Below are 21,866 nucleotides of genomic sequence, written 5' to 3' on the forward strand. Positions count from 1 at the left end.
GTTTAGACTTAATGATGCTTAAATGAAATGAAGTAAATAATGATAATGTACAAAGATGTTTTGAAGGTATTGGAAACATGAATGGAGAAGGTGTGTTGTTCCTTATTATAAAATAGTTCCTGGAATTTTGTGAATAAAATCCACTATTACTATATCAGTTTATGTTTTCTAAGATCTAGGAAAATGACTGCAAATGACAATAATAAAGGTATTTTCTGTACTGAGATACACCTTTTTTTTCTTGAGTCTGTCTCCCCCCCCCCCCCCCCCTTAAGTAAGCTTTAAAGTGAGTGTTAAATGATTTCTCCCTGGATTGATTGACATAACGGTCAAGTGTTTGCTGATCAATATAGAGAAGGCCCAGTGATATAATTTACCAAGTGTGAACCAGTGGCCATTTGGGGACATCATATTATTATAAAATGATGTTGGACAAAAAGTTTTATTGCTAAAACTTAGGAAGTTAGCCTAGATTAAGATCCTGGACCTTTCCTGTCTGTTCAGAATCACTGTTGAAGAGGCTTGGATCTTTTTTATTTGGCTTGGATCTTTTTTATTTAAAAGTTGATATAGTGAATTGACTAGAAGTACTAGGAAGGGCAGGAAAGACAGGAGGTGCAGGGTTAGGGAAGAAGTTATAGTTGTGATCAGCCAGTAGGCCCATCTTAGAACTGCTCTTCTGCATATTGAGTTTTTTGGTTTCCTCCTTCCTCTAAACTGCTTAATTTTGGTGATGGGTGAGGCAGGACTCAGATTCATATTACTGTCCTATCAGTCCATTGTACCTGCCATTTCTAAATTTTCACAGTTCTGGACACAGTTGTCTTTTGTTTTAAGGCTATGTGGCATTCTTGTAATAATAGGAAGTTACTCAGTTGATTGTTTTGAGTAACTTGTTTAGTGTTGATATTTGAATATATCACAAGAATTTCCTTCCTGTGCGCTGCCTGTATATGTGGTTGTTTCTTTTCCTTAATTTGGCTTTTGGTTCTTTTCTCTTTCTCTCTGTTCTTCCTTCTTTCTTCCCTAACTCCCAGTTTGGATTAAAACTTTAAACAGCTTATGCCTAAAAGACATAATGAAACTTTTATACTACTGTAGATTTATTGCCTTTAAATTTTTGAAAATGAACTTTGAAAGATTTCTTTTTCATTTTTAAGACATCCTGCTGATGCCTGGGCAGAATGACAATTAACTTTGGGAAAGGGGAGGGCAAAAAAAAAAAAAAAAAACCTCTCCTGTACTCAGCCAAGCATTTTCTGTAGGCCTCTAACTTCCATTTTCTCTCTGTGACCTGATTTAATGGAGACATTTCCACCTCAAAGGAAGCTCTCAAGAATGCATGTATTCTTACTATTAGGCTGAGGGGTACAGCTTTGATGTTCTCATACCCTTGGTTGAATGTGAATGTTACAACATGACACATATTCAAGGAATCATAGGGAATTGACCCATTTTATGTAACATTTATAGGCTGATGGGCATTTAGAGCTAGAAGGAACATCATTTACATCTAGCCAATTCTTCTTTTTAACAGGCGGAAATTGAAGTCCAGAGAGATTAAGTAATTTCATTCAACAAATATTAATTGAGCGCACGAGTACCATGTGTCAGATGGAATAGTTGGTGCTGGGGGCTACAAAGATGAATAAGTTTAAGTCCCTGTTGCAGACAATACAAGTTCCCAGATCATATGGTTTGTAATTAGTAGATCAGGGAATAGAATATTTGTGAATCATTCATGATCTCACCATTCTGGATTGCTATGGCAGAATTTATCCCAATTCTCTATCCCTTTTCCTATCTTTTACTCATTCAGTAAAGATGACTGTCATTTAATAAAACCCAAACGCAGCTTTCTCCCTTAAACCTAACACCCCTTTTAGATACTTGAAGGATGATTGTACACCTTCATATTTTGTCAACTTTTCAACTCACTGGATTTTGATCAGAATTGCCCTTTGCCATCTCTCTGAGTGTTTTGATTCCATGGTCATATCTTTGAAATTTCTTCAAACTCTCTTCTCCCTGGGATCTTGATTTGTCGGACTTGTTCCCTTTTGAATTTCCATTTTTCAGCTGCCATTTCCTATTCCCCAGGTGCCTATACTCATCTCTGTAGCAACTGGTCATGTATCTGTCAAGCCTTATTAGCTCAAGTAGAACATATCTTCTCTTTTCAAGAATTTAGGCACTCACTGCAATGTGCAGGTGGCTCACTCCTCTAATCCTGGCTGCTGAAGAGGCTAAGATCAGAGGACCACAGTTCAAAGGCAGCCTAAAGACTCCTAAATCTAATTAACCACCAAGAAGCCAGAAATAGTGCTGTGGAACACTAGCCTTGATTAGAAAAAAAGTCGAGGGACAGCACCCAGGCCCTGAGTTCATGCTCCAGGATCATCACCCATATATATGGATCTTTCCTTCTGTTCTTTCTTACATATATTTCCCAGTCATGAAATCTTTTGGCGTGCTTATCAAGCTTCTCCTTTCTCCTCTACTTAGAACGTGGATACGTTTTTCCAGTGGTTGTCACATAAGTGCATTTTAAAAAATGAAATAGTTTTACCCAACTTTATACTTGATCAAGTGAATATGTGTGAACCCCTTGCCTCCATCCAGTGGCCTGTTTCATTGTGTTTCCTCATCCTCTTTCAACTGGGTTCTGTGAGCCGGGGCTGTTCATTGCTGCCAGGAAATGGTCTGTGGTGATTTGTTGTTAATGGAAAATTCATAGTTCTATCAATTGTCTGTCAGTGTATTAATTCAGTTAAGAAGCTTAAGCATAACCCTTAGTTATACTCAAATCAATTGGCAAACTTTTTTTAATTCATAAATTATAAATGCATAAACTTGAGCTTAGCCCTGTCTTATTAAATCTGAGTTCATAATTAGTGCAAGATGAATTACTGAAAATTTTTACAGTTAAAATAAGAGAATTTTTTCACTTCTTATTCTGGCAAAGAGAATATCCTCCATGGTTGTATTTTGTCCATACTAAGTTCAATCTAAAGACTTGAGGTGATCAGCATACTTACTGGTAGCAAAAGACAGTTCTTGCCTTTTATGAAATATTGCAGTAAAAAAAATGGGCAAGCTGGGTGGTTTTTCTCTAATCATCTACTTGTTATGTGGCCATTATAATTCTTTTGGGACTGACATGCAGAACCATTTGCTGAGTTAGAATGTTTTTCTCTTGATTCCTCATTTCATTTAGGTTGTGGACCTCTTATCCTCTGCTGTATACTTGTCCTTGGTCAAAATCAATAAAGTTAAATCAAGCTAAAAAGAGAAATATCGTCCAAAGAAGTAGCGATCATGTGTTACCATTAAACTGCTCAGAAACTATTCATAGTTTTATTATGGCCTTTTCTTTAATAACCGATTAATTCTGATAGCAAACCTTGCACGTTGTACCTTTTAAAAGCATAAAGGTGCTAATGTAGATTTTTCGGCTGATGGTTCCGAATTTTGTTTGTTTTTTTCTTGTAACCTCCTGGTCTTGGGTTGTGTTCGAATCAGGAAGATTTATTAGGTGCACATTCTGTAGCTAGGTGGCAAGGTGTTCTGGCTTTCTCATTAGCAGTGACCCTGGGTAGTTTTCTCACATTCAGCAACATTTGTTAGCCATCCAGCATCCTTGTCATCTAATGGGAAGGTGGAGCTCAGGTTTCAGGTGAAGAGGTCACCTTGTGTACCTCTCCCTCAGGGAGATGATTGAAGGCCATGCCCAGTTCAAAGGTAGTTTCCCCTTTCCATGTCCTCATGAGCTATGTTCTTCCATGTATAAGCTCTCTGCTTTTCTGGGACCAAGAGCTTGGTGCTTAGAGGGAAGGATTATAACATAGAACCATTGGGTGCCCGGTCATAGTGTCCTGAGGCCCCCTTTTGCCCCTTCAGTTTCTGGTACTGTGACTAAGGGTCTGCATTTCCTCAATCTTCTCTTCATATGTAAAATTAAAGGTAGCATTTGCTCTTTCCTTGAGTTGTATGGGGGAATAAGTGTGTACCCAAATGGCAAAATGGCATTTTCCACATCAGCCTCTAATTGCCTATTGGTTTGTAAGGTGCACATGTATCAGCTTAGGTCAGATGTGCTGAGAAAAGAGAGGAATAAAGAACAACTATTAATTACATTTTGGGTGCTGTTGGAATTTGAACTCAAGATTCAGAACCTTATACTTGTGAAGTAGTCTGCAACTTGAGCCATGCTTCCAACTCTGTACCTTTCATGTTATGTTTTAGAGACCCTCATGTTTGCTTGGGGCCTGCCTAGCACTATAATCTTCCTCCTTATGGCCTCCCATGCAGCTGGGACCACAGACACATGCCACGACACCCAGTTTGTGCATCTTGCTAATTTTATGCCCAGGCTGGCCTTGCGTTACTATCCTCCTGATCTCTGTCTCATGTGCAGTTGGAATTACAGGCAGGCATACAGCTACAGAGAGGGTATTTTATTAGAGAAATTACAGAAGCTTTCTTGAGGGTAGTGTATGCCATTTGAACATGTCCTTGCAGAACATTTGACATTTTAATTGATAAAATACTTTGGGTTTACAGAACAGTCAAACTCAGAAAAAAAATAGCATAAAGAGGATTAGAAGAGTCATTCTTGGGACTTACTCAGCAAGCAGACAATTTGGAATATGGTTGTTAGGATCAGAACTGGGCCAGTGTGCTTGATTATCTCCATAAATTGTAACTGAGCAATCTCTTTTAGCACACTCCACCATAGATTAGGATTCATATCTGAAAATTCTCATATGAGTGTGGAAATTAAATTTGATGGCATGCCTGATGCGTCTCCCAGATTAAAGAAATCAGTGGGATAGTATCTTGAGTATGCTCCATTTTTTAAATTGTAGTAGAACACATAACCCAAAATTAAGTATAGTTCAGAAGTTAACCTATATTCACATTATTATGAAATGTATTTGCCAATCACTTTTGTCTTACCACTGTCCCATTAATACAGTCACCTCCCATTTCTCCCTTCCATAGCCTGAAGCCCCAACAAGCTCCACTTTTTTTCCCTTTTTTTTTTTTTAATGGCTGCCTTAGGATAAGCATCTAGAGTACATGGCATGATAAGATACACGATAGCAAGTCTAGGCTAATTTTCCATCTTGCTAGAGGAGAAAAAATGACATTCTGCTGATATTATTGGACCTCCAGCGTGTTTTGCTATCCTCTCTAATCCTTACTTTATTTACATCCCACTTCATGTGATATAGTAGCCACATTGGCACATTTAAGCTAACTTTAGTTTTCCATCTTTACCACAATTGAGATTTACGAAACCATGAATGTAGCCTCCTGTGGTTGGGCTTTAAAGCCACAGAATGATTCACTACCCATGAGAGTGTTGAACAACATACCAGGCAGGAAAAAATTATAGGTTATGTTGTTCCCTTATCGTGTAATTTTTATACTTTGTAGGCTCCATAGATAAGACACATACCGGCTTGAAAAATCTTTTCTTTACTAGTTTTCAGTTGTTAAATCTTTCAAGCATTTCTCCATCACGTATCTTAACTATGTGCATTTGGTCTCTTTGATCAGCTGTTACTGTGCATTGCAAAGTATAGGTGTTCATGTGAGATGGAGATAGATGATATGGAATAATCTCTGAGGAATGTGGTCAGTTATCAAGAGACTGCTACTGTCTAGTGGTTAATTTGTCTATTTATATGGAGAAAGTGCTAGGTATCAGCATTCACAGTAGTTATTGAAACAGAAAACTTTAAGACATCTGTACCCAGGTATGAGAATACTAAGATATGTGTTAGCATAGAGATAGTACCTACAAGGCACAGTGTGCCCTCCTTTAGGTTTGGGACCACTAAGAAAAGGGATTGAAAATTTGAAAACAGAAATGTGGAGGGCGACCTCTTCACACTGGGATGCAGACTTCTTCAGCTAATGCTGTGTCTTTATTAATCTCCCTGGATCCCAGCAGTCCTTCCAGAAAGCACTAGCCAGATAGGTTTTATCACACCTCCACTGACATGCTGGATGCAGTCTGAGAACATGTGGATGACTGCAAGCTATGTTCCACTGCTGCTACTGGAGCACACTGCCCTTGCTGGGAAGGAAGAGTGATGCTCTAGACAACTGGCAGAAAGAATTTATCCCTTCTTTATGTCCAGTATCCTTACAGCATCCCTTTACTGGCAGAGCATGACAGGGAGCCAGTATTCTGTTCCTGGATCATAAAGGAGAATTTAAAAAGGATCAGATTGGAAACTTGAGTGACAGTATTTTTACAACTTCTACCACTACTTGATCTAATTCACTTAAGCTCAGCGAGCTCTCCCTAGGAGTTGGTGGCTTTGAGTGGGCATACCTTGTATGTTGAAGTCAATGGACCTTTCCAGGCCTGTGGGGCCATAGTGTGAATGGAAAGCCAGTGGTGAATCTACTAGTTCTTGCTACCATGGTGACTGGGATGCAGATGATGGATAGGAAACAGCCATGGATTCTAGGACTGATGGGTCTTCTGATGTGTGTATTACTGGGCATGTTGTTTCTTTGGTTTCCTAACATGTCAGGTCTTTAAAGTAAATCTTGTAATTCTAGCTTTATTGGTTGTGGTAGGGATTCAAATGAATATGTTTAATGCTGCAAGTACATAGCAGACACTCAAAGATGGTGGTGTTCACTTTGTGTTTTGATGTGGTAGAAAATGAGAGTGTGTGTGAAGGGACTTAAGTTGGAAGACCACAATAGGGAAAGTAAGTGTAAGGTTGTCTACACCATCACACTGTATATGATAGACATCAAAACATTGTTAAGTACTGTCTCAGCTTCCTTAATGGCTAGAAGAACAAAGAATTTAGTATGGTATTAAAGTTGTATTCTTCCAGAATCAATTTTACTAGGTGCCATTCTCATATCCCAGGTAGTTTACTACAGGTGAAAACAGTTGTAAGCAATAGCCATGGTTGGAGAGTAAAAAGCCTCAAATTGATGTTGCCCAGCTCTTACTCACGGCAGCCTGTACTCACAGGAGCTCTTGTTACTTGCCTGCCCTTGTCAGGGTCCTTTCATGCAGTAGGCAAGGCCTACTATGTATATACAGTGAAATGCATACCAGCTAGATGCTGACTTCAGATGTCTGTGTGATTCATAGTTCTTTCAACTTCACTTGCTTGTATTTCTCTGTGGTTGTAAGCTGGTGATAAATCTTGGAGCATTTTGATTAATATCAAGTAGCTATACAGTAAAAGAAAGTAATCTCCATTCTGTTGAACATTCGACTGATACCTGTCCTGTATAGGTACAGCCCTCATTTTACTCTGAATATATAAGCACAGGCTTGAGGGTAGGTGGAGTTTGGTGTATAAAATATGTGCTACTAGAGTCTGCCACTTGATTTAGACTGTGGAGGGATACAACTGGCAAGACAGAAACCCAGTGTCTAAAGGGACACTTTTGTGCCATTCCACTTGGATAATTTAGTCTCCTCTTTTGCATTGCCTAAGAATTTAGTGCTGAAATTCGACTGGAATTCTGGCTCAGTTGAAGGTTCCACTGGCACCAACTAAATAATGGTGTCATATCCAGCATCATTTTCCCTTCTGTGTTGTTCCAGGAAGAAACTTTAATAATAACTATTATTTTTTAATATGGTGAACAAAGGAAGACATTCACAAAGACGCATTTCTCTAGCAAAATGATATGATTCTCCAAATGGGCTTGCCCGATCCTGCTGTCGGTTTCAGAGAAAATTGGTTTCCTATTGTAAGAGATGAATTTTCTTTCCCTCCACTCCCTTTCTTCTCTCCTAGAACTGTGGGAGGGCTTGTGGCACATCGTGGTGCTGGACGGGTTTCATCTGGCTTGTAGCCTGTACTTTAAGTAACGGGGTTGTCTCTTATAAGGGCATTGGCTCTCCATTTATAGCCTGGGTATGAAGGATAAGAAATGTGGGAGAAGATTTCTCCATTACTAGAAAACAGGATTTGGGGCCAACTGGTTAATTATGAGCTTCCAGTGGTGAGGAAGGTGGTGCCAGAGTGCCTCTGTTACCACACTACCCCCGCCATCTCCAGGTTGATTTTCTGCTTTTAAGCCCTGGTTTGGAGACTTTCAAAGATTCTTTCCAATCTAGGAGATTCTCCTTTAATACGGATTCTCATCCTTAGACTTCAGAAGTAGCAGTAGGGAGAAAGAAGCTCTGGTAAAGAGACTCTGATTATTTTTTCATTTCTTCTTTGTTCTATCCATTCATTTGGACAGTAGGTGAGTGTGTTGCATATAGTAAAACCTCAAAACTGGTTTGTGTCACTGCAGGTCAGGAAGGCTTCATAATCCTCAGTGCCTTTCCTTTCCTTTTCACCCTCAAATATACCAGCTCAGAAAATGCCCTTGATTAGGCCTCATTAAATCTTAAAATCTATAATTTTGAGGGTTTTTTTTTTTTGTTTTTTGTTTTTTGTTTTTTTGCCATTTCTGCGGCTTGAGCTCAGGGCCTGCGCCCTGTCCCTGGCTTCTTTTTGCTCAAGGCTAGCACTCTGCCAACTTGAGCCACAGCGCCACTTCTGGCTTTTTCTATAGATATGGTGCTGAGGAATCGAACCTAGGGTTTCATGTATATGAGGCAAGCACTCTTGCCATATTCTCAGCCCGAGAAAAAAATATTTTTAAAGTTTCATACTAGTTATTGCTTTTATATTGTAGTTTAGTATGATATTTACTGTTAGACTATCGCAGTTAAGATATTCTTTTCTTAGTTCGTAAGTTCAGCTTTACGTGAACTCAGAATGCTATTGCATGTGTTCTATAAGAATTTCTGATGACTTAGCTAAATACAGATTGTCTATTTTTTTTAAAGACCATAAGTATTGGAATTCATTGACTCAAACTTGTTAAGAGACCAGCAGCTTGCTTTAAAGAATTAGCCAATGCACAAGAGATCATACTAACTACTTAGATTTTGTGAATTTTCCCTAATATAAGTGAAAGGTATTATTTTTGCACCAGAGTTGAGGTTTCACATTCGTACAGTGAGATTTTGAATCTAGATGCTTTCTAGCCTTGATTCATTGATGGATGTGTCCTTACATAGCATAGGATTATATGTCTTAACAGTAGCTTTCTTGCAATCAACAGGTGTATAGGAGGCTGTATTTCATTGTATGATTTATTAACCTGTTTCATTGTTCTCATAATCACAATAGGTAGATTTTGAATAATCAAAAACAAATTTTATTTATGTATTTACTTATGTTTTTGCTGGTCCTGGGGCTTGAACTCTGGGCCTGGGCACTGTCCCTGAGCTTCTTTTGCTCAAGGCAAGTGCGCTACCACTTGAGATACAGCCCTGTTTCTGGCTTCTTTTGACAGAGTTTTCTGTCCGGGCTGGCTTCGAACTACTATCCTCAGATCTCAACTTCCAGAGAAGCTAGGATTACAGGTGTGAGTCACCAGCACTTGGAAAAAATAAATGTTAAGATAATATTTTCGTCCCTTTCTCCCTCTATCCCTCTCCTTGTATTCTCCATTTTCTTCCCAGAATATTAGCATTTTCTAGAAATGTGCCACTATACTAGACACTTACTAGGTACCATGAAGATCTAATTTCACTTGTGAGGCCTGGTAGAGAAGATAAGACCTATATGAAGTAATTAAATTACAGCAATATATGGAAGAAAGTGATTAGTGTTGTAACTTTGGCTTATCTCTTTTTCTGTCTCTTGACATTTTAGTTCTTGTTATCAGCCATGTTAGATGTTGTAACTCTTAACTCAGTTAAGTAGCTTTATTTCTTAGTAACACTATAAATATAGTTTGATTTCCCATAGCATTTTATTTGCTGAATATAGAATTACCTTAATTTGGACTGATAATTGTGGTCTTATACACCTAGTTTTACTAAAAAAAAATTGCATGTGTATATATATTTGCATGTATATACATATATATGTGCTTGTGTATATATATGTGTGTGTATATATATCTATGTGTATATATATCCTGCTGACTCTTACTTTGCTGAGTCTTAAGGAGAAACTGAGGCAAGTTGCTAAGTAGAAGGCCAGTAGCTCATAACAGACCCACTGCCTGGTGCTGGGCTTCTATTCTGTGGATTTGCAATAAGCTGCCACCTACTTCTTTTTTTTTTTTTTTTTTTTTTGCCAGTCCTGGGCCTTGGACTCAGGGCCTGAGCACTGTCCCTGGCTTCTTCCCGCTCAAGGCTAGCACTCTGCCACTTGAGCCACAGCGCCGCTTCTGGCCGTTTTCTGTATATGTGGTGCTGGGGAATCGAACCTAGGGCCTCGTGTATCCGAGGCAGGCACTCTTGCCGCTAGGCTATATCCCCAGCCCACCACCTACTTCTGATTGTGAGATGCCAGGAGATATTTGAGGAATGTTTGGCTACCAGGGCACTGACCTTGAGCTTTGTTCCCTTCCAGGATGCCAAGCCCTTTCTGTACCATTATCCCAGACTTGTGTTTATAATCATTAAGATTTCTCTAGGAAAGGTGGCACTGTTTTAGTTCCCTCTAAGAACAGATTTTTACTTTCAGAGCAGTTTATGTTCAAGAAAATTTTTTTTCTATGCCTATATAAAAGGGAACATGAGTCGAATCCCCAGTGCTCTTTTTATGTTCTTTCCCTTCCATAAATCTGGGAAGCACCTTTATGTTGTCTGTATAACTTTCTACTTGTGAACCATGGCTTCTTTTTGCATTCAGGTCTTGAGAGGTGGTATTGTTCTTTTATCCCACCCTTTCTTCAGTATTTATGTAGCTAAGCGAAGAAGAAACCACATCTGAGTTACTACTTGTGTAATGATTTGTGAACCTATAGTACCATTAAGCTATTTTCTTCCTAAAATCTTGACAGTCTTGGGCTGGGGGGAAGACATGATGCTTGGCTCCGGTTATTTCCTCTCTCCTTTTTTCTCCCTGTCCTTTTCCCTCATTCTTAACTGCATCTGAGCAATAAATAGCAAGCGCTTCTGAAAAGGCTCTTCGTTGGCTTATGTAATTGAGTAGAAGAGCAGTCTCCAGAGGAAGATTTTTTTCCTTACATGATAGTCTTGAAAATGGTACTTTAATTTTGGGATGTGCAAGTCCTGTGGAATATAATCATATGCTGTGCACTGGAGATAACGGGTCAGTTTCTTCAAGGACATGAGGCTGCCTAAATTTGCTTTACTTCTCTTTCTCTTTTGATATTGAAGCTGTTCCCCTACTGGCAGCTTGCCAGGAGACATTTGTAACTGGGACTGTTTCTTGGAATCACCACTTTCTTGTGCTTCTCTGCTGTTACCATGGCTAGTTTAGGTCCACACCCCTGAATGTCTGTGTGAACCTGGACAGAGAAGGAGTGAGGCTGTGTCTGTTCCTGCTTTTTCCTGCCATGGTCAGCTCGACTTGCTTAGTGAGATCCTCAGATTCCTCATCCAATCTCAGTACTTGGAAATATTTGGAAATTGTTTTTCTGCCACTACTATATTCCTAGATATCTTACAAGGTCAAGAATTGTTGACTTCCCTAGTTAACCTACTTACCTGTTTGTTTTTATTGAACTATTTTGACATTAATCAAATACTTCATTGTGGCTTTCTGGCCTATCTAAACCTCTGACCTACCTCTCCCTTTATTGCCATTGACTTAAGTAGGGCCAAATGTTTCTACTACTACCCTTCCTTTCTTCGCTCTCCCTCTTCTCTCCCTTCACTATACATATACGTGCATGTGTGCGCATGCACACACACAGCAGCATTTCTCAAGATAAGGCCTATATACAGACAGGTCTTGCTTCTTACTTGAAAATCCAGGTTGGTGGCGATCACACCAGGACTCCTGAATGAATGTCTTCTGTATGCTGTCAGTCTGCATACTGATATGCTCCCATGTTTCTCTTAGGCTTTCTGCTAGAGTCAGTGATTGCCTCGTGGTCATCCAGTTCCTAGAGAATGCACCCTTGATGAGCTTCTGGGATAGTAGCAGTCAGTCAAAATCCCAGTTCTTTCTTTGCTAGTTATATGACATCAAGTTAGTTACTTACACTTTGAATTTTGCTTTCCTTATCGTAAAATGGCAATCATGATCATTGCCAGGTAGAATTGCTGTCAACATTATCTCTGTGTAATAGAGTTGTGATTAATAGCTATTATTATCATATTTTAAGTTGTTGGGCTTTTTATACTATGTAGTGCTAATAGAAACTTAGCATGGGGTAAGGAAGAAGAAATAGGATTGTCAGAAAATTGAAGGGTCATGCAAATGCCATGAAACATTTAAGAGAACTAGTTGTCTTATGTAACCAGCTCATCTGATCCTACACCTATAGGCTTTTTAAAGCAGATTTCATTTCTTTTTTTGAATTGGATTTCAATTTCTGTTGTTTACCATTTCTTCTTTGCTTCCAAGTATATGTATGAAATGTATTGACTTGTAAATTTAGCACCTACCCCAATCTGTCTCCCTAGCAGACTTACTTATATCTAGTTGAGAAGTAAAAATGCATTTTCTTTGCAACAATTCCTATGGGAGTATTTGGATATGCACTGTGCACTGCTTCTGTGCCTAGTCCTTTAGGAATAATTAGATACATTAGGAAGATAGAAGATAACCTCCCCATTTGGCCAAGGTGAATCCAAGTTTAAGCCTCTCCTCCCCTCTTCCCTCCCTTGCAGCTTTCCAGTTAGAGACTTATCTTTTATAAAAGTGTGCTACTCTGTATGTTAAGGACCACAAACCAGAATTCATAATCTTTGTGGATTCTATCTTCTGGCTGCCAAGGGAATTGAAAGGTCCTTGATTGTAAATATGCCCAGGGCATGTGATACAGTTCCTATTTTAAGTCTATAATTCAAATGGAAATTTCAGCTTTTGTTCATTAAAGTGGCATGTAAGGCAGAGCCACTGGGACTGGTCCATTATTTACTGTTTGAAATTTTACCCATTTAAGTCTGATCATGTCTGTTATTCTTACTTTAATTCAATTGTAAGTTCTAAGCTCATCATAGAGTATGATTCCTCTTGGCTACATTAGTTAACATATTATAATTTATCTCCTTTTTAAAACAAAAGTCAAACACTTCCTGTCAACCTGTTTATTTGGTAGCACATTTATGTGTGGTTCAGTTATTCCCTGTGCATAACAGAAGGCTGCATCATGAAATAGTATCTTTTTTGTTTAACTAAAGAAATGATGGAATTTCATGTAATTTCTATGATGCAAGGAATGCCCAGTTGTTCTCCTGTAAAAAGAAAAAGAAGTATGAGATATTTGAAACATTGTGAATTAAAGGTTTAGATATCAGCTGAGTTTGGAGATATACTGTCCCTGAAAACTGAGAGCTTAAGAAATAAGTTTCTAGTATAATGTAACAAACATCTGGGCTCCCTGTTAGCCTTGGTACTATCCCTATTTGCTTTCAGATCCTCCCCCCTTCTTTCACATTAAGTATTACAGACATAGTTGGAAGTCCCTAAATATTCATCTTTAGGACCCCTCCCCCCTTTTTTGGCTTCCCCTGTTTCCTTTTCTCTCTTCTTCATCCCACCTCAATATCATTAACTTATTTTTCATTTCTGTACATTTTTATACATTTACTGCTGACATAGACATATGAATAGTAAAATTTTGTGTGTGTGTTGAGCTTTAGTCTATATTCATTATGCAGCCCACTTTTCCTTCTCAGTATTTTTATATTTGCTTCTTTATTATGTTTCTGTAAGCAGCATAACTGTTCTTATTTCATTGTATGGCTGTACTATAGACAGTGTTAATGTGGATGTTGTTACATTTGTCTTGTATATGTGAGCATTTTCTAAGGTCCACACCTTGCTGTAAGTATCACTTCCTAATTAGATGGACACATAGCCTCAACTTGAACGATTGCATTGCCATGCAGCTCTGTGGCAGAGTGCTGAAGCAGTTACAGTATTTTAGAATTGGATCAGTAAGTGGCTTTCCTGTTTTCCCATATTCTTCCTTTTTTTTTTCTTTTTTGCCAATACAATGGATTATCTCAATTTGTGCTTCTCTGATTATTATTACAGTTATGCTTTTTTCATACACTTATCGTATGTAGGAAGTTCTGTAGTAAACTATTTGTATGTCCTTTTTACCCATTCTGCCATCGATTTCTTTTTTATTATTGTATTTCTTATTGATTGCTCAGAATTCTTGAATAAGTCAGTTAAGGTAATTAGAAGAAAGTCCCACCAACTCTCATTCCCAACAACTGGCCCTCTACCTAACAGGTTCTATAGACACACATCTTTAGATGAATGATAGGTTATTCTAGGTACAGCCATTCCTTCCACGGGTAGGCAAAGACAATTGCTTTCCTGGTTATGACTTCACTGTTCTTCATGTAATTTATTAGCTCAACTCTGGACTGTTGCCTGCCATTTCACCTATCTAAAATCACAAAAGGAAACTTCTTCTTGATCTTGTTCTTTTGCGAGTTGTAACTGAATTTGTACTCTTTTGAAAGAGTCATATCCTTGGTTTGTCTCATTTTTCTCTTCCATTCTCTTGCGTAGCCCTATCCTTGCTTTTATCCAAACTGTCCTACCTAAACTTTCCTTCGCCAGTTATTAGTGACCCATCCTGGGCTATTTGCAAAGTGTGAATCTTAGTCTTACTTTACTTAACTGACTTTAAGCATTTGACACGATTGGTTATTACTTCACAGTCACGTTTCTTGACTGCCAGAAAACAATACTCTGGCAGCTCCCTCATGCCCTGCTCACTGGCTGCTCCTTCTCCATCCCTTTTTGCAGCATAATTACCTGTAGATTCAATTATCCTTCTCAGTCTCTTGGTTTTAGGAACCACCTACATCCTAGCAAATCCCAAATGCATTTCACTAGATTACACCTTTCTTCCAAATTGCACGTTTGTATATGCAGCTGCCCACTCAGCACCTCCTTGGGGTTATCCAACTGCTGAAGCTTAGCATGTCCACAAACCTACCTTACTTCCCTCCCTGCTTCCAACTGCTTGTAATAGCATCTACAGTGCCATCCAGACTCCTAATTTGTCTTTCATGCTCTACTCTTTCCTTACAATATTAGTTTCCAGCACTCAAGCCCGAGTGATTCTTTTAAATGCCAAGTCACATCTGTGTCTTCATGTCCTAACACCTTCCCTCCTATGCTCTGTTCTAGATTCTTGGTATCTTTGTTGTGTCTTGAATCCACCAGGCATGCTCCTGGTTTCCATTGACTATTCTCTTAGCCTGGTTTCATATGATGGGTATCACATATTTTCCTAGAGAAAAATATATGAGAACATTAAATCTATGAGCACCACCACTTCCATCTCCATCTACTTTCTCTGACTCCATTTACTTTGTATGTATGTATGTATGTATGTATGTATGTATGTATGTATGTATGTATGTATGTGCTAGTGCTGGGGCTTGAACTCAGGTCCTTGGTGCTGTTCTTAACCTTTTTTTTCAAAGCTAATGCTTTACCCCTTGAGCCACAGCTTCATTTTTTGGGTTTGGATGGTTAATTGGAGACAAGAATCTCATGGACTACTGAGCCTGATCCTTCAGTCTCAGCCTCCTGAGTAACTAGGATTATTAGGCATGAGCCAGTGGCACCTTGTTATGGCTCCATTTGTTTATCACCTAAAAACAATCTATATTTTGATCTTTCACTTTTTCATAATGTCTTTTTAATGAGAAACTTTAAAAGTCTTACTGGATGCACACTTACTGATGTCTCCTTCCCTCCCTCTCACCCTCCCTCCCTAACCTACCTTCCTCCCTCCCTTCCTACAAGATAAATCTATATAGTCTTGGTTAAGAAATCAGGCTGTATGTCAAAGCTTTTGCATTTTGTAGTTGTAGTTTTTAAGCATAGGCTCAGTGAGACCTGAAAGGTGTTGACAAGTACTTGCTTGGTTGGAGGTCCTTTTCATTTTATTCAAATCAATAATGACCAGATTTGTCCTTCATTTTGGCATCCTGCCAAATATACCTTTCTGTAAAAATGCCAGATATTTCTTCAGATGCTAAATTGTGGGTGTTGGGTCTTGTCCAGAGGGAGAGGGACAGATGACTGAAGAAACCTCCTCTATCTCTGATATGAGTCATTGCAGGGCCTACATATAATGTCATTTCTCAGGAGGAACAGTGATTACAGCACATCTTGGTTTGTATATTATCCACCCACCAGATAAAGCTAGCATTCTCTTCTATTTTTATTTTGGAAAAAAAAAATTCCATGTAAATTAGAATCTAAAGCAGACAGATTCTTATAGCAGGCAAGATTCATCTAAATGTTTTCTCAGAATACATTCCATACCTCAATTGCCTCTTAGAGATTTCAAAGGCTTTTATGTACCTGGTAATTTGGAGGAATTGCTTTTATTTTGTGGTTTCTTAGGGACTTCTAATACTCTCTTGTAAGATGTTTGCAGATGTCAATAGCTTCTAGCTCTGAAGGGTTAGAGTAACAAGATCATTCTGTTTTTACTTGTGATATCTTGTTTTCTGCTTGTGCTATTTGTTCTTTCCTGGCTTCATCAGAGATGTATAATCGGACTCCAAAGTTCTGTTTCTTATGAGGGTGTTTGTTGGTATAGAGTTTGTTTCCTTCCCTTTTTGAGGGTATTTTGACTTGGTCTAGTTCTGCAGAATGTCTTCAAGTGTTCTTGTTTAGACAACTGCTTTTTACATAAGTAGGTGTATATCTTCCCATGATCTTCATTTGAATGCTTGCTGGAAATCTATTTCTTGCCTTTCATTTCTATCTAGTTTTGGAGTTCCAGTCAGTGTGTTCCTTTGTGACTTTGGTTTTCAGAATATGTAGGAAAAAGCACAGAACTTCAGGTTCTGTGGCAAATCAAAAGGCTACGTATAGCAAATGTCATTCTGTTCAATTCATTAAAAAATATTTTTACCACAGCTTTTGAAATTCTATTTATAGAAAGTAGTCAACGTGAATATATTGACACATTTTTATTTCTTAGGGCTGATTCTGATAACAATTGATTTTTGTCTTTATTAAAAATCCTGTTTTGACTATGCGTATAGCTCAATGGTATAGTGCTTGCTTATCAAACACATGGTCCTGGATTTAATCCTTAGTACCTTGAAAGGGATGGAAGGAAGTCCTGTTCATGACTGACACCTAGCATCTTTTGTGAGCCTTGTCTCACTGGATGTAATCACTCATTCTTTGGGAGATTTGCATGTTCTATCTGACTCCCTAATGGAACCCTTAGTTTGTTTTTTATTTGGCTTCCAGGACAGGTGTGAAATACAAATAACCCTGTGTATCTGCCTTTATCCAGCATTCCTCCAGACCAGGCAACTCTGACCACCCCACTGTTGTTATTTCCTATTTTGTTCCCTAACATTCTCATGTTTAGGGTCTTACCCTGCATGTAATAGTGATCCTTACATCTTAAGACTTTTCTTTGACTTTGGCCACCTTCACTATTTGTATTTGAAGTATTATGTAGATTTCCACATGCTGTTTGGGAAGGTTAGAAAAATGATAAGAGAAAAAATTTGTATTCTGCAGTGGAAATAGACAGCACTGGAATGATGTATATGAAGCTTATGTTTCCTTGTAACTAAAAGAATCATTTACATTCTCACAAGAGAAATTTCTTAGTCATGTCAGTGTATTGAAATGTTTTATGATATATTTGATGCATCAAGGCTTAGTTAGCATCTGAGAGGAAACATCTTTTTATTTTGTTTTCCTCTGTACCATTATCCTTCGTATTGCTATTGGGATGAGTTTAGAAGGGAGATATTAAAATGATGAAGCGTTTTACTTGAATAATTGGCTATTTAAGAAAAATAATAAGCTATGGCTATCTAAATTGAGTGTGGCATGGATTAGAGTGAGGATCTTGTTTTCTCAGATGCAAATAGATGGCAAAGGCACATCAGGCAGCTAGCCATTGATGGAGGGAGAGTCATTGGTGTACAGATCAGGGAGGAGAAACATCTTGCTTTTCTCCCTTCTGTAATTGCCCAACATTATCTTGGACTTAGAGATGCTCAAATCTTTTGGGACTACTTAATCCAACTGTAGTTATTGGGTATGTACTGCCAGGAAGTTGCTGTGCATGGTTGTGAGCAGTTAAACAGTAGTGTATAGGATGTCTGTTGTGTTGGACCTTACAGACTAATGTGAGAGAGTCACACTAAAATAATCGTGTAAACCTATGAAGCTCCACTCTCTTACTTCTTAAGCACATCTTCCATATCTCTAGTCTCCATATCTGCACTAAAAGGCCGGAAGCATCTCTAGACTTCTTCAGCCTGTCATCCTGACTCAGTATTGGATATCCACTCTTTCCATTCTGTTGTCAGTTCCTGTTAATTCCTTTCTTAAATTCATACTCACATCTTTTAAATTTCTCTCCGTTCCTACTTCTGTCACTTTCATCAAGAGCTTCTCTCATCATCTGGAAATGGCATTGCTTAGTGTAGTCACCTCCTTTGGAGGAGTCTCATGGCCCTGAGATGAGCAAGAGTGGGAAGAAAAACTTTTTTTCTGTATCTCTTCTTGTTCAGCGTTTTCTAATTCTAATTTTCTTGTTAGTTTTTGTTCATATCCTGCAAATGTACATTAAGCACCCCTTTATGAATATAAAATTTCTTGATTATTTCATTTTTTCCACTTCCCTGAACTCTTACAGCATTTAGTCCCTAGTTTATAACACATAATGTAGCCCTTAATCAAAATTGATGTGTATATTTTGCTTCTCTGCCTTTTGACTAAGATGAAGTGTAAAACTGTTATATTACTGTTTCATATCTGTATAATTTCATCTGTAACCATGTTAAGCTCCAAGATTTTTTTTCAGTTCTACATGGGTATGGATATACATTTTACACATACATGTACATATACGGAATGCTTTATGTGCTTTGTTATGCAGCTATTATTGCTAGTGTAATAGAATTACATATATTTATGTGTATATATGTAGATGTAGGCTTATATTTGTATCATGTGTGTAGTCTCCTAATGCTTATTAAATTTGTTTTATATTCTAGTTGTTTTTTTCTTAAGAATTCTCTTGAGAGGATACTGGAGCTCATGAGACAGAAGAGAGATAAAAAGTGGTGGGAGAGGATACTGAGATTGATTGCTTATGAGGAACACTTACGTTGTTTCCAGACTAGATAATTACAACTATTCCATTGCTTCTTTTGAGTCTGTTATGTGAAATATGTAATCCTATCCCTGATAAAAGATTTCAACCAAATATTTATTTACCATTTATTGTCTAGCAGTTATTTCATATTTGATATAGGGAACAAGCCATTTCACATACATTCTACTATGTTACTACCTATATTCATTTGTTTGTTTTTTCATTCATGTTATCCTGTTTTGCTCTTAGGATAAGAATAAGAAGCTTCGTCCCCTATATGACATTCCCTACATGTTTGAGGCCCGGGAATTTCTTCGAAAGAAGCTTATTGGGAAGAAGGTATGTAATAACCAAAACATATTTGCAAATGGTTAGACTTAATCCAATCATTTGGAGGCAATTATTTTAAGCTGGCTCTTTCCCAACAGATGACACTCACTCACTAAGTCAAGTTGAATTACTTTGATAGGAAGAGAGGCGTGTCTATGTGTCAGTAAGTGGTATCCCCTGAGAGAGGTTTAAAATTGGGGCCCTGACCACAGCTTGATTGCTGGTGCTCTCAGAGCAGGATCCAGGCTCCTTTCCAGTTTCAAGAATTGCATATTTCCCTGAGCTCCATTTATTCAACTCTCTTGTTCTCTCCAGCCACCTCCATTTAAAATCTGGGGTTATGGGATTTACTAGTAAGAGAAAGTTATTGCTATTTCATATTTCCCCTCTTCAGAGGGATAGGTTGGCTACAGGAGAGGGGAAGTCAGGGTCTCCTGGAATTGGAGCATGCTTCCTGTGAAGGAATAGGCATGAATGAATGCAGCCTCCACTTCTCTGGCTTCTCTGGAAAATAAGGTTTTCCATAGCCTAGCCTCTCTTCCAGATATTAGTAGACAAGGCATATGTAGATTGTTGTGTTGCATATTGACTTATGTTCTATAGCTTGCATAACCCAAGGGGATGTTCCTAGTTTTCTTAGGCAGAGAATAATTCTAATAGTCTATGAATATTAGTGTTGTGGGTTTTTGAGCATCCTCTTAATTGTCTTGACATCCCCATTCTCCAAGTCCTGGAAATACCTTTGTCCTAGGCTAACAAAGAACATAAATGAAGTTGTTCCTTTGATGGTAGTTGAGAAACTGTTCAGAGAGGGACTGTGATTCATGTCTTTCTTTGCTTCAGTTAAGATTCTCAGAGAAACTTCTTTTGGATCAATTTTTATTGTATCTTCAGAATGTTAAGGCCAATCACCTTTTTTGTCTGGCCTTAAAACATTAAATCCTTATTAGTATTCCTTACCTAAACTATTGATTGTGATACATTTGATAAAGGTCTAGCTTTTGAACTAATGCCAAAATAGTGTGACATAAATATAAACATAATCAGGGTTTTTAAAAATATACCATAGTCAGTAGGATGATAAATTATAGCAAGAGACTTTGAAGTTAGATATAAGATGAAATTTCTAATTTTCGGGAAGGAAAACCAAACTGGATTCCCTAAAATGAGTATTAAATCTTCTCAGGTTTCTTCAGAGAATAGGCTCATTTGTCATTGTATAAAACTTGACAGAATGTTGTATTCATTCATGAAGTGTAGTGCCCAATGATGGCTGTAAGTCTCTTTCGATTTCAAGATCTCCTGTTATCTGATGTAATGTCTAACATCTCTATCTCACCCAGTTGATATCTTATCAGTCATTTACTGCCTCATAAACAATTGCATATAGACAACCAAGGAATTCCCTTCCAAGTGTGGATTCTTAGGCAACCCACACAGAGTCAGATGGCAAGGAATAGCAGCCTCTATTTGATCTGTTTGCAGCCAGTTGTGTGCATGATTTCTTGGAGTGTTTCCCTACCCTGATTCTATTTCATCCCTGAAAACATAGATCACAGCTTGTTGTAGCTGTTGCTGAATGGTCCTGGAAGGTTAGCCCAAGGCTTTGCTCTCAAGTGCTTTGTGCCAGGTCCCTGTACAATCCTTCATCACAGGATAAAAGCACTGACCTCAAGTGTCAGACGTGGTGTCAATTCTTAGGCAATTAGGGGAAGAAGCCTTGTGTACTGGTTCCTGAGCAACAGAGTTGATTGGATACTATTTGTGCTGAGCCGGAGTTTTGTCCCCCACAGTGACATTGTATAAATGATGAATACTGTATCCTCACATAGGGAGTTGAATGTAGCTTAGCTCTGCTGGGCTGGAACATTCCTGATGCCAACTGCATTTCCTGACTCACCACCTGAAACCACTTGCCTGTCTTCTGGGCCTGTCAGTTGCGACAGTGAACACCCATGCGCACTGGCATCTGGGAGCAGGCAGGGCAGTGCTGCCTCAGGAGGGGTGGCTAGCACATCATTGCACATTTCTGCCAATTCCCTTCAGACCTCTGCAGCTGTTCAGCACGGCACATAGTGATTAAGAGTCACCACAAGGGAGCATATGTGCCTATGTACACGAAAACTGATTAGGGCAGCCAGTCACAGCTTAAGGAAGATATGGAGGGAAAATCGTCTTCTTTGCCTAGGCCTTCCCAGAGAGTCCATAATATGACAAGTTTTGAGAGATGTCTAGCCTATGGAAAAATAAGATTAAGGTAAAGTGCTAAGGTGTTTTGTTGGTTTTGATGGCTCCCATTCCAATTGTGGAAATTCCCGTTGATTTTAATCAATTTACATCAATCCAGTTCTGGCTATATACCATAATTAAGGTAAAGCACACTGCTTTTGCAGCCTTGGTTTCAGTGCTGGGAAATGGGAATATTA

General features: G+C 38.5%; 1 protein-coding gene across 1 annotated transcript in view; it reads left to right on the top strand.

Annotated features, from left to right (window-relative positions):
• Positions 1–21,866, top strand: part of Snd1 (staphylococcal nuclease and tudor domain containing 1) — a 437,644-nt gene that overhangs the window by 140,927 nt on the left and 274,851 nt on the right. Inside the window, exon 11 of the mRNA XM_048340172.1 lies at positions 19,360–19,449. Within this exon, the coding sequence (XP_048196129.1) occupies positions 19,360–19,449 (90 nt within the window). The remainder of the gene's footprint in view (positions 1–19,359; positions 19,450–21,866) is intronic.

Source organism: Perognathus longimembris, chromosome 2, assembly GCF_023159225.1.
Source record: "Perognathus longimembris pacificus isolate PPM17 chromosome 2, ASM2315922v1, whole genome shotgun sequence".
NCBI lineage: Eukaryota > Metazoa > Chordata > Mammalia > Rodentia > Heteromyidae > Perognathus > Perognathus longimembris.